Raw genomic sequence first — 12516 nt, forward strand, 5'->3', positions numbered from 1 at the left:
TTTTTATCAAAAAAATTTTACATAAGCTTAGAGCCATAATGTGCCACATTTTAAAGCCATATCTATGAAAGGGGTGCCTGGGGGCTCAGTTGGTTGAGTGTCCTACTCGTGATTTCGGCTCATGTCATCATCTCAGGGTCGTAAGATCAAGCCCCATATCTGGCTCTGTGCTCAGCAGGAAATCTGCTTGAGATTCTCTCCCTCTCCGTCTGCCCCTGCCCCCGCTCATGTGCACATTCTCTCTCTAAATAAATAAATAAAATCTTAAAAAAAAAAAGATATATCCATGATGGAGGGTGAGAACTGGGAACACTGAGAACTGGGAATATTAAATAACTGGGAACACTTTACTGAATCATTCAGGCAGGTTTCTGTCCAAAGTCAAAAATGGGGTCAATCTTAGAACCCTTACAGCTAAGAAGTTCTATGAAATTCTACTAGTTAAGAGACTAAATTTACTCCACATAACTTAGGCTAATGATTGATATTTCTTGTTTTTGCCACTAAGTGGCACTGGTTAACAGTTTAAAGGAAAGCTTTCCTGGGAGGGGATTACCACTAACACTAAAACAGTTAGCAGCAATTTGATGGTTTATTTTTACTTGCTAGTCCATAATTCTAAAACCTCTGACAAACTTAAAAATGTATTACTGGATAGAGAATGTAGACTAGATCCAAGGCTTAGGTGGGCCACATGACTGCATCAGTGCTACTTACTCATAATAATCCACAGCTGCCTGAAGGGCATTTCTCACTTCTTCTGGAAATTCTCCTATGTCCTGAGGACCAGGGCAGCCAAAACTTTTCCCTTTGGCGTGATACACATTTCCAAGATTGTAAAGTGCTCTTGCTTCTCCCACCTAGATGAAGATGTCAGCAGAATTTACATTTTGAAATCAGAAGCCAGGTATTCTAATGCCAATCACATATTTATTTATAATATCCTTGATGGTCAAGAAAATGTTTACATTGGCCATCCATACAGAACCAAACAAATGATTACTTATGAAAGAAGAATGTGTTATTTTCTTTTTCTTTGCTATTTTAAATTTTTTTTATTTTTTCTATGAATTTTTTTTGGTATTAACTTTTAGTAAACTACAGAATAATTAAATAGTATTAAAACACAAAGCAATTTCAATGAAAACATTTGGGCTGCCATCTAATGTTCCTTATTACCTTGTCATTAAGCTCTCTAGAAATATCTAGGTGTCGCTGACAACAAACTACAGCTTCATCAAAATTCCCAAGAACTTTTAAGGTGTTTCCCAGATTACCACTAGCTTTGGCTTCCCCCAACTGGTCTCCAATAGTCCTGGAAGAAAAAAAAGGGAAGTGGTGTTAAAAATAAAGCAGCCAGAGTATAGTTTTCCCAGAAGACAACTGACATGCACTAGCCTTGAAACCTACTTTAAATAAAAATTTAAAACGGACATTTCTGTATTTAAATTTAATTAATTTTCATTCATTTAATTAAACTCTAGGGTCGTTTCAGTACTATTAATTCATTTAATTAAACTGTGATCAGCCTAAAGACTAGTTTTAGAATGCAATGCTATTGAATTAGAACTCACTAAAATGTATTAAGTTCATTTTTTTAATTGAATGAAAATATTTTTTTAAGGGACATTTAGGGAGAAAGGGTATTAAAAAGCTTAAATTACCTTGCAAGAGTTAAATCATGATGATGATATTCTAATGCTTTGGCATAATCATGCAAATAGAAATAAGCATTGCCCAGCTGGCTGTAAATAGCACTAAGTGTTTTTAGGTCTTCAGTTCCAACTTGAACTGCAGCTTCAAAGAAGGACACACCGGCACGGCAGTCTCCTGATTTACACAGACGTTCCCCTTCCAAGGCCAGTTCTAGGCAAGAAGCTTCCATTCTATAAAATTATATAGGACAGACATTTACAACATTACATTACAACTGCACCACAGTATTTTTAACTTCAGGTAATGTAATTTTAATGTTGACTGTGGCTACTCTTGCTCAGAAAAGCTGCCTCTATAATTGAAGTAGATATACATTATTGATAAAACAGTAAACTATTATTTATAGCATGTGCTAATTTGCCCAATCAAATATCTCTGAGCCTCAGAGCTCTTTTATAAAGGATAGCTAAATATCTCTGTATGGAGCCCAGTTTAAATGGCCCATCCAGAGCAACCCACTTTACCAATGAGAAAAACTAAAGTAATGTTTCCTAAAGTATTCTGAGTTGTGGCAGTCTTACAGACTTCCTGAGAGTTTGGGGAGAAAACAGGTACCTGGGGAAGGTGAAGGCCTATAATTAACACCCTTCTCTATCCACATATTGAAGTGATCTACTCACCTGTCCATCAACCCTTCCTACTACCATCTTTACCTCTTTCTCTGTCTCATACACTCATACAGACACACACTCCTTCCTGTCTCACCACATGGTCATCTATACCTCAGAAAAAAAGAGGAGCAAAATATTTTGATCTATAAGGCACACATCCATGAGAACTGTCAAGAAACTTTATGTTAGGAATAATTTAAAAGATTTGCAGAAATTCTAATTCTCAAAGTCTGTCACTGGATTTTTAAAAGCCAGAAGAATTAAGTTACTGTAAATCTATGTAGAAGAAAAAGCACTGATACTTCAGGTTCTAATCCTAGACTTTAGTAGGTGCCTTTCACAAAAGTTGCCACTGTGTTTCTTCAACATTTTTATGATTTCTGCTATGTCTATGTATTACCTAATCATTCCCTTAAATATGTTTCTATAATTTGGCAAATTTTGAAATCAGCACATGTCCTTAAATAAAACCTCTAGCTTCATCCAAAGCAGTATCCATGGAACTGTTTGATGTGATACTTATGTTTATTTTCTAATGCACATTAAGACAAATATGTAAGTAAAATAAAAAAGTAAAATTACTTTATGTAATACGACTGGTACACATATCACCCTTTAGAAAACCCTGATTGAGCTCATCAAGCATTTTAATTTTGTGAGCAACACGAAATTACTCCTTACTAGAATTAGCTTTGAACAACTCTAACAGCAGTGATTCTTAATCCTGGCTGCACAACGGCAGAGTTCATGTGGAGTGTTTAAAACTCTCAATGCAGGGAACCTGGGTGGTGTGGCTGTGGTTGAGCGTACAACTCTTGGTTTCGCCTCAGGTGGTGATCTTAATGCTGTGATCTCCAGAGTCATGAGATCAAGCCCCGTGTCAGGCTCTACACTCAGGGTGGAGTCTGCTTACGACTCCCTCCCTCTCCCTCTGCCCTTCTCTATGATAAATAAATAAATCTTTAAAAATAAATAAATAAAACTCTCAATCCTGGGTCCCACTCTCTGGGTATGAGGTCTGGCTCGCAGTATTTTTTAAATACCTCCAGGTAATTCCAACATACAAGCCAGAGTTGAGAATCACTGCTTTACCAGGAAATGTGAATTAAACCACCACTCACCCTAAATTCATTCAAACACGATTATACTTTTGTATTTCTAGTAGCAGGGCAATTAACATGTTTCTTCAGCTACTTCTTTTGGCCTATAAAATGTCAAGGTTCCTTCAAGCCATAAATTAAAATGGAATTGCAAAAGTAGAAAATAAATCTGATAAGTCTAAAAGAAAAGTATGGCCTAAGATTAACAGAGCCAATTGCAAAGTTTCAAAGCTGGCTTTTAGTTCGGGATAAATAGATTTACGTAGTCATCTCTGATAGGTAATTTTTAAGTTTTACATGCAGGTATCTTTTTTTTTTTATAATTCAAGTAATTTAGCCAAAGGATACTCTCTGTTCATAGACTAGTGATTTCACCCTCACTTTATGATCTAGGCAAAATAATGCAAGTAAACCTCTATTTAACATTTTGCTTCAACATTAGACTAAGTCAATTAGATAAAAGACGGAAGATCTTAAGTACATGGGAAAATCGGTTAAATCAGAAAACGTAAATTGCTATATTTCTTCATGTCATTTCAAATTAATAAAACCAATTTTTGTTTTTCACAAGTAAAAACTGCCCTTTAGAACTGTATTTCTGAAAATTAGAGACTTCATAAATAAAAATATTTTTGTTTAAGGTTTTATAAGGTTACCAGTATATTCTGTGTGTGAAGAGAAATGAGGTAGCAAAAGACTACCATGTAAAAATGTGATTTTATTAAAGGATTCTTCTGCTAGATGAGTTACCAAAACGAGGTGTCTTTATGTCTGAATACCAAAACCACTGAACTTTCAAGAAATTACCATAGGAAAGAAATTGGAAAATGTATTTTTACATATAAAATATATTACTTTTTCTATTAAAATTTTTTATTTTTTGAAAGATTTTATTTATTTATTTAAGTGAGCAAGAGAGAGCGTGCGCACATGAATACAAGTAGAGGGAGGCAGAGGGAGAAGCAGATCCTCCACTGAGCAGGGAGCCCAATGCAGGGCTCGATCCCAGGACCCTGGGATCATGATCCAAGCCGAAGGCAGAAGCTTAACCAACTGAGCTACCCAGGTACCCCTCTATTAAAAAATTTTAATTTAAGCATGATTCCAATTATGTAAATTATATATTGAGCAATTTCACTGCTAGGAATTGATATTAAATCTAGAGGTACACAAATTCAAAAAAAATATGTGAAAGGATGTTCACAGCAGCAAAAAGACCCACACAATTCAAATGTCCATCAATAGAGTATTAAAGAAAATTACATGCATGGTACAATGCAATACTAATGATCGTATTCACTGAGTATTCACTGAGGGAGAGGGAGAGAAATAGTTACACACAACAGCACCATCTGTTCAGGATGGGTAGCTGGCTGGCCAGGAAATCAGAGATAAGGTAGAACTGGCTATTCAGATATAAGACATGTAAAAATTGGAAATTTACAACATGTTTGCTATATCCATATAAACCAGAGAAATGTCTTCTTCAAATAAATATCTCCAGCACAAATATTTGACTTTCTGGATTTAAACTTATTGTAATTATTCTGGAACCATCAAACCAAATGATGTTGTATATAATATTAATTTAGCTATAGACTAAATAGTGTCATAAGAGCTACAAATTTTTAAAAAGGCATTTTATTTTAAAGATTTTATTTATTTGACACAGAGCATGCACGAGTGCATGCACACACCAGCAGGGGGAGAGGGAGAGGGGGAGGGAGGGAGAGAGAGAGGGAGGGAGGGAAGGAGAGAAGGAGAGAGGGAGAGAGGGAGAGAGGGAGAGAGGGAAGGAGAGAGGGAGAGAGGGAGAGAGGGAGAGAGGGAGAGAGGGAGAGAGGGGGAGAGAGAGAAGCAGACTCCCTGCTGAGTGGGGAGCCCAATGCAGGACTTGATCCCAGGACACTGAGATCATGACCTGGGCGGAAGGCAGACGCCCAAGTGACTGAGCCACCCAGGCGCCCCCTTAAAAAGGCATTTTAGATAATTTTCATTAGAAAGAATGACAGCAAACTGGAACCCTGCTGGCTACTCAGCTGTCTCTGAAGTCCATGAAGTAAGAATACCCTGTAAGGGAAACTACCTTAGCAAAGTTATTTCAGTAACTAATTCCCAAAATAAAGTCCAAAACTCTCTAGTTTATGACTAATTCTAAGAAATATTGTGGTTCTGGTATAGTTTTATTAGAAAAGAAGTCAATATTCTGGCACAATCTCCCAACACCTCAATCAAATATATCTAATTGCAAAGTAGTCCAAGGCAGGTTGATTTATAAATTTTTTAGAAGATCATTAAATAGTAAGAGAGAAAGTAATTTCATATCCTCTTTGTCTCTATGAGACAATAGAATTACTTCATTTATTTACCAGCTGGGTTGGAAACAAAGAACATACCCAGAGTAGAAGACAAACGCGGAAAATAACTCCATTAACATACAACCCACATACAAAGTTTCTTTTGTTCTTCCTAATGGCCTATCTAGTTGTATAATCAAAGAAAGTACATTCCTAATAACTATAAATAAACACACTACTACTATCCTTAACTGAAATGTTTTTGTTTTTGCTAATAGACCATTAGAGCTATAATTCCTCATTTTTGCACAAACTCATGTCATTTCAATGATTTTTATATTTTATTATTTACTTTTCTTCCACACTAGATTTTTTTTCCTTTACCTCCTTAATTTTGGTTTCTTGTGTTCATGGTATACCAATGAAAGCAAAAGAGGATTAAAAACCTCAATGCTACACCATTTTAAAAGTTTTAATGCAGATTATGTTCAAATCGGATCCTACCCTCAAAGGGTTTACATACTATTTAAGAATAAACGATGGGGTTGAGGACTCCAGACTCAAAACAAGAGGGCTCTGCATCTTCATTGTGCTGTCTTCTGCAGCTGTCAAATCTCTTTTTATAGACCTTAGCTCCCTCCACCTTCTATGGGTTCTGATTGAGCATGGATCTTTTCCATTATCAATCCTACCCCCCACAAACAATTTTCATCCATTCAATTTACCACATATATCTAGTTAATTCTAGTTTACTTTGTGAAAGAGAAAGTAGTGTAAATTTATCTTTAGATTTGAATTTTGATTGGTAACTTAGTTTTAAAAGTGATTTTACTATATATCAAATTTAACTCTCAAAATAACCCTGAGATAGGTATTATTACAGAAGAGGAAAATGATGCTCAGACAGGTTGAACGACCTATTAATAAGATCATGGGAATGCAAAGCTGAGAAATGAAATCCTATCTTTGTCTCCAAACCCAGTGCTATTTCCACCATTCCACATTACCTCAAACTCTTCTTGAGGAAAGAATATTAACAACTACATTTACCTAGCAAAACAGAAGAATTCAACACCAAAATTGTATTCAATGGTCTAATTGAATACAATGGTCTAATTTTTACAATATGAAAGTACTGAAGTGTTTATTATCCATAGTAACAAGTATGAACAAAGAAATTTCTCAAATACAAAACTAGAGAAACTAGTTTGATAATGAACCTGATATATCCATCTTTCAACATCAACATTACCAATATATAATATTGTATGTTTCATCTCTACTTCCAACCTCACTCTCCAACCCCAGATTCTTTTGAAGTACATTCCAGAAAGCATACAATTTCACTTGTAAATATCTTAGTATATATCTCTAAAAGAGAGTCATTTTCTTTTTTATTGTTATGTTAATCACCATACATTACATCATTAGTTTTTGATGTAGTGTTCCATGATTCATTGTTTGCGTATAACACCCAGTGCTCCATTCAATACGTGCCCTCTTTAATACCCATCACCAGTCACTTTCAAAAAAATTAATATCATGCCTAAAAAATTAATGATAATTAATTTAAAATCAATCAGATACTATTTTAAAGTTTAGAAACTAATTTCATTTTACTATCAGTCTCCATTTCTCTTTACCTTCACAAACAGGTCACAAAATATTTCATAAAGCATTATGATATCTCTCAGGAGGTTCCTTAGTGTTTGAAGGATTATCTCATTTCAAAATTACGAACTCATTGTGCCACAGAAACTCCTCCAGGGATGGATGAGGACTGCCACAATGAAAGAACCATATGGATAACACATTACATGCTACCTGTTTACCAGAGTAGAATAGTAATTTATACTAGGCCATGACTCCTAACATAAAGGACACAAAGTATTATCTGCAATTATACAACAATCCAGTTAATATACAGAATGCTGATCTTAGAACACTGATGAAGCCAGAGCTCTGTTTGGCACATTCTTACTAAAAATAGTTACAGAGTTTAAAGTTTCTTTTGGTAAAGTCTTATACCAGTATATAACCATATTTGACCTATCATGGAAGAAGGACAAATCTAAGACCTTCCTATAGGGAGAAGTATAATCCACTCCTTACCTGCTGCTCTTACAGTATTAAGAAGTATACCATTCTTGAAAATGTTTAGTAAGACAGATAAAATCTTACTTACTAGATTCATCTGATAGTTATGTCCAATGGAATTCAATGGACATTTCATCAAACCTGCACTGAGTCAGACAACAAGCTAGGCATCATGGCTGCCCTAAGGAAGTTAATGGTCAAAGAAGGGAATAGTCGAGGAGACAAACATATAAACAGATACAATGAATTTTAATACAGTTGATGCAAAGAAAGAAATATGCAAAGGATGTTATGTAAGCAGAGGGAGGGCACATAGTCAAAATATACTGTTTAGAAATGGTTTCCAGGAGTAGATAATTCAAGTCATAGGGTGCAGCATGAGCAAAGGCACAGAACATGGAAGAGCAAGACATGTATAGGGAACCAGAACTCAAAGTGCAAGGTGAGGACCAGAGAAAGTAAGGACAAAGGAATACACAGAGGCTAGAAAATGGAAGATCTTGCATACTATGGTAAGCTTGACTCTGCCCTACAGGTGACTAGGAGCCACCATAGTCATAAAGCAGAATTTGTGTAGTTAGCTCTGTGTTTTTAGACTGAGCCCTCTAGCAGCAAATTAAAAAGATGGATTCTAAGAGGTAAGAATGGAGAATAGAGGGGCGCCTGGGTGGCTCAGTGGTTAAGCATCTGCCTTCGGCTCAGGTCATGATCCCAGGGTCCTGGGATCAAGCCCGCATTGGGCTCCCTGCTCGGTGGGGAGCCTGCTTCTCCCTTTGCCTCTGTCTGCTCCTCCCCCTACTTGTGCTCTTTCTCTCTCTGTCAAATAAATGGATGAAATCTTTAAAAAAAAAAAAAAAAAAAAGAATGGAGAATAGAGCAAGTCTGGAAGGAAGATGATGGGGGCCTAAACTATTGCAGGGATAGGGAGGATCCAGATGGGTAGATCTGGATCAACATTTAGGATCAACTGGCATGACTTCACACTGGATAGAGAAGAAGAAGGGAAAAAAGCATGTAAAATAACTCCCAGGTTTCTGGAACTATGCCCAAAAGGGTAGAGTGAGGGCCTTTCATATAATAAAAGCTCATTTTAATTATGTTGAATGTCCTCCATTTCTTTTATTCAAAACTTTTTATTTTTATTTTTTAAAAGATTTTATTTATTTATTTGAGAGACAGAGCACACGCAAAAGCAGGGGGAGCAGCAGGGAGAGGGAGAAGGAGAAGCAGGCTCCCCGCTGAGCAAGGAGCCCAAAGTGGGACTTGAGCCCAGGACCCTGGGATCTTGTCCTGAGCCGAAGGCAGACGCTTAACAATTGAGCCACCCAGGCGCCCCTTCTTCTTCTTCTTCTTCTTTTTTAAAAGAAATATCCTCATCTTACCTATATAAACCTCGGTGGTGGCACCCTGCCCTAACATGAATCATCTGCTCCAAAAGACAACAAATCTATTTCCTAAACATATGTTAAGATATCTAAGATTTGGTAATCAACAACTTCAACTTAATAGAGATGCTGAATACTACCCATTGCTACAAGTTCTGATGTTTAATACTAACTTAAAACAGTTTTGATAAAGAATCTATTAGTATTCTGAAAACCCTAATAATTACATGCCTTTCATTCCAGTATTTATGTTTATGTTCATTTTATTGTTTAGTGCAACGACCAGAACTTTTAGAATAAAATGTTAAATAATGATGCAGATATCACCACTTTGTTCCTAAATGTATCCAAAATGTCATTAATATTTTATCACTAAATATTAAACTGGCTATTAGTTTATCATGTTGAGAAAGTACCCACCCCTTTCAACGTTACCCACTTTTTAAAAAGCTCATTTATAAAAGATCACCATTTCAAAACTGAAACACAAAAATTAGGTCATTCATCTGACCATATTACAAATCCATCTTTTACCCTAAACATTTAGAAATATATTTCATTTTTATATTTGCATTACAATGGTTAGAAAATATAAAGTAACTATTCATAAACTCGTCCACAAAACATTAATAAACAATAATATATAATTGATCTTCACCACCATTTTCCTATAGAAAGGATATAAAAACTTATAACAAACACAACAAAAAGAAAATATTATTTATAGGAGATACTAAGGCTAGTATATTTTGAATACACTCGAATTTAAATTTGAAATGATCAGAGCTAAATACATGTTTAAATAAGGATTAAAAACCACCAGGAAAGCAGTAGTCTTACCTGTAACGAACATGAAAAGAATAGTCTTCCCTCATGCTTATCAAATTTTCCTCCATTGAGTCATATTATAAGCTGAGTAAAATATGAAATTATTTTATTTAGTGCCAATCCAGTTCTTTACAATGTAGAATTGTTGCAGAACATTGTCCGGTTAGTATATTAATGAGTTGGTGTTAATACATCCTAAGCTCCTGCTTCTTCTTTATTAATAATGAAACGAGGTCAATGTCAGCTTAAAGGTTCAAAATGTGTCCCAAATCCTTGCATCTCTGGCCCTTTCAGCAGCACTTCAGCAACATTTCTGCAAAAGGAATACAAGATGCCTTGCTTGAAGTCCTATTTTCAAAGAATAACCTAAAGTAATTCCAATATGTACATAATCACACGGCTAACTCCACAGACTGCTGTCATGTCAATCACAGGAGAAAAATAGCAAAGGGCTTAACTGTCCCCATAAAGCTTCTCAATAAGGATGTGAATATATTACATTTATTTGGGACCTGTACCTTAATTTTTTAAATTGTTTTAAAATACAATAATTTATGTAATATTTTCTATTATAAATAAATATAGAAGAATGTGTTAAAGAGAAAATGATACTTTAAGCTTTAAAAAATGCTATTATAACAGGCAAAATGAGAATTCAGTAATTATTTGAACAAGCCAATTCCAAACTAAATTTATTCCTTCAAAGATATTTGTGCTGATAATTAACTTATACTTGTATTCATTTGCTCTCAGAGTACATTCTATTTTTACTTTTTAAGGTCTTTAAAATGTTTTTATTAATACTGAGTAGGTGCAAAAGAAATTTAGAAAATATGTGTATAGTAGAATGACACAACATACATTTATTTAACACCACCCAGTTGAAGATAAAGAACGTTATTACTGCCTTTGAAGTCATCTGGGTGCCTCAACCTAACCAATCACACCTTCCTTTCCCCTCTAAGGTGATCTCTAAACTGAATTTTGTTCATTATTCCCTTGCTTGTCTTTATAACCTTGGTTCAATATCTGCATAGGCCTAAAAATTATATCATTTAATTTTGTATGGTTTTGCTTAACAATATGTTTCTGAGATTCATCTCACTTGTTGCACACAGCTACAGTTTGCATATTTACACTGCTGTGTCATATCCCATTGAATACCAAATATATTTTTTATTCTGTTGTTGATGGGCATTTGGATTGTAGTTTTTGTATTTTTTTGCTACTATTAAAAAAGTATTGCTATAGGGGCGCCTGGGTGGCTCAGTTGGTTGAGCGACTGCCTTCGGCTCAGGTCACGATCCTGGAGTCCCGGGATCGAGTCCCACATCGGGCTCCCTGCTCAGCGGGGAGTCTGCTTCTCCCTCTGACCCTCTTACCTCTCATGCTCCTTATCTCTCATTCTCTCTCTAATAAATAAATAAAATCTTTTAAAAAAAAGTATTGCTATGAACATTAGTATTAGTGACACAATGTACTGGTTAAACAGCAGATAAGCTAAAGACAGAATGAGTAAACTAGAAGAATATCTGAAGAAATTATTCAGACATTCACAAAGAGATAAAGAGATGAAAAACACTAAAGAGCAGTTCAGAGAAAAGGGAGACAAAATGAGAGGCTCTACAGATGTCTAATTGCAGTACTAGAAAGAAAAACAAAGAAAAGTAAAGGCAAAATCTTCAGTGATAAAAAGATTTTTTTCAGACTTGAAGACAGACTTAAATTAGCAGATTGAAGAAGCACACACTAAATCCTAAATAGATAAATGAAAATGAACCCCATACTCAGATATATTACAGAGAAACTACAGGCCATCAGATATAAACTATAACTTCTAAGGCAGCAGTTTAGAGAAACAAATAAGGTAAGATATATGTATGTGTGTGTATAAATAAATAGATTATATATATACACACACACCCACACACACATATATACACACACACAATTATTAAGTCCCGGAATCTCAGTGTTATAAACAACGTTATAGGTCAGTTAGTCTAACATTTTATTACAGCATTCCCAGAAAGGTCTTGAGGTGGTTAATCCTAATTTTGAATAGTTCTTTTAGAAATTTGTTCCATACTTTGAGCAATCTTTCCATTTCTACCCATTTTTTCCTTTTGCTGCCATCCAATAAACCTCATTCCTTTGCCACATAACATCCTTTTAAATATTTCAACTATAACATAAACTAGAGTCTAAATCACACCCACCCACTGCTTTGTTAATCAAGTACAGTTAGAAAAGAGGTTAGTAGGGAACAGAGCAGAAAAGGACCTGTGAGTAGGTGGAAGGTAGAAAGGACCAGCCTTGGGAATATTGACAAGCTTCCCAGAGGAAATTAGGTTTTCTTATTAATAACCAGTTTGACATATAAAAAGAAAAACCTCAAAATATTCCTTTTAGCCCTTCCCTGGCCAACAAAGGAAGCAGTGTCTTAAGAAAGGATGAAAAGAAAGGGTAGCAGCTATTAACC

At 35.3% G+C, this 12516-nt stretch overlaps 1 protein-coding gene across 3 annotated transcripts in view; it reads right to left on the bottom strand.

The window, feature by feature from the left end:
• GPSM2 (G protein signaling modulator 2) overlaps positions 1 to 12516 on the bottom strand; it is a 53990-nt gene that overhangs the window by 32801 nt on the left and 8673 nt on the right. Inside the window, exons 2-5 of one of the 3 annotated variants that reach the window (XM_025872332.2) lie at positions 10047 to 10347; positions 1665 to 1886; positions 1180 to 1315; positions 718 to 860 (exon numbers count right to left, since the gene is read on the bottom strand). In XM_025872332.2, coding sequence (XP_025728117.1) covers positions 718 to 860; positions 1180 to 1315; positions 1665 to 1886; positions 10047 to 10102 — 557 coding nt within the window. In that variant the 5' untranslated portion in view covers positions 10103 to 10347. Of the gene's footprint in view, positions 1 to 717; positions 861 to 1179; positions 1316 to 1664; positions 1887 to 7367; positions 7536 to 10046; positions 10348 to 12516 lie in introns of those variants that run through there. The other 2 variants (XM_073896208.1, XM_025872333.2) reach the window with 2 other exon arrangements.

The sequence above is a fragment of the Callorhinus ursinus genome, unplaced genomic scaffold (assembly GCF_003265705.2).
Source record: "Callorhinus ursinus isolate GAN/ISIS: 27379988/994484 unplaced genomic scaffold, GSC_fseal_2.0 scaffold9, whole genome shotgun sequence".
Taxonomy (NCBI): domain Eukaryota; kingdom Metazoa; phylum Chordata; class Mammalia; order Carnivora; family Otariidae; genus Callorhinus; species Callorhinus ursinus.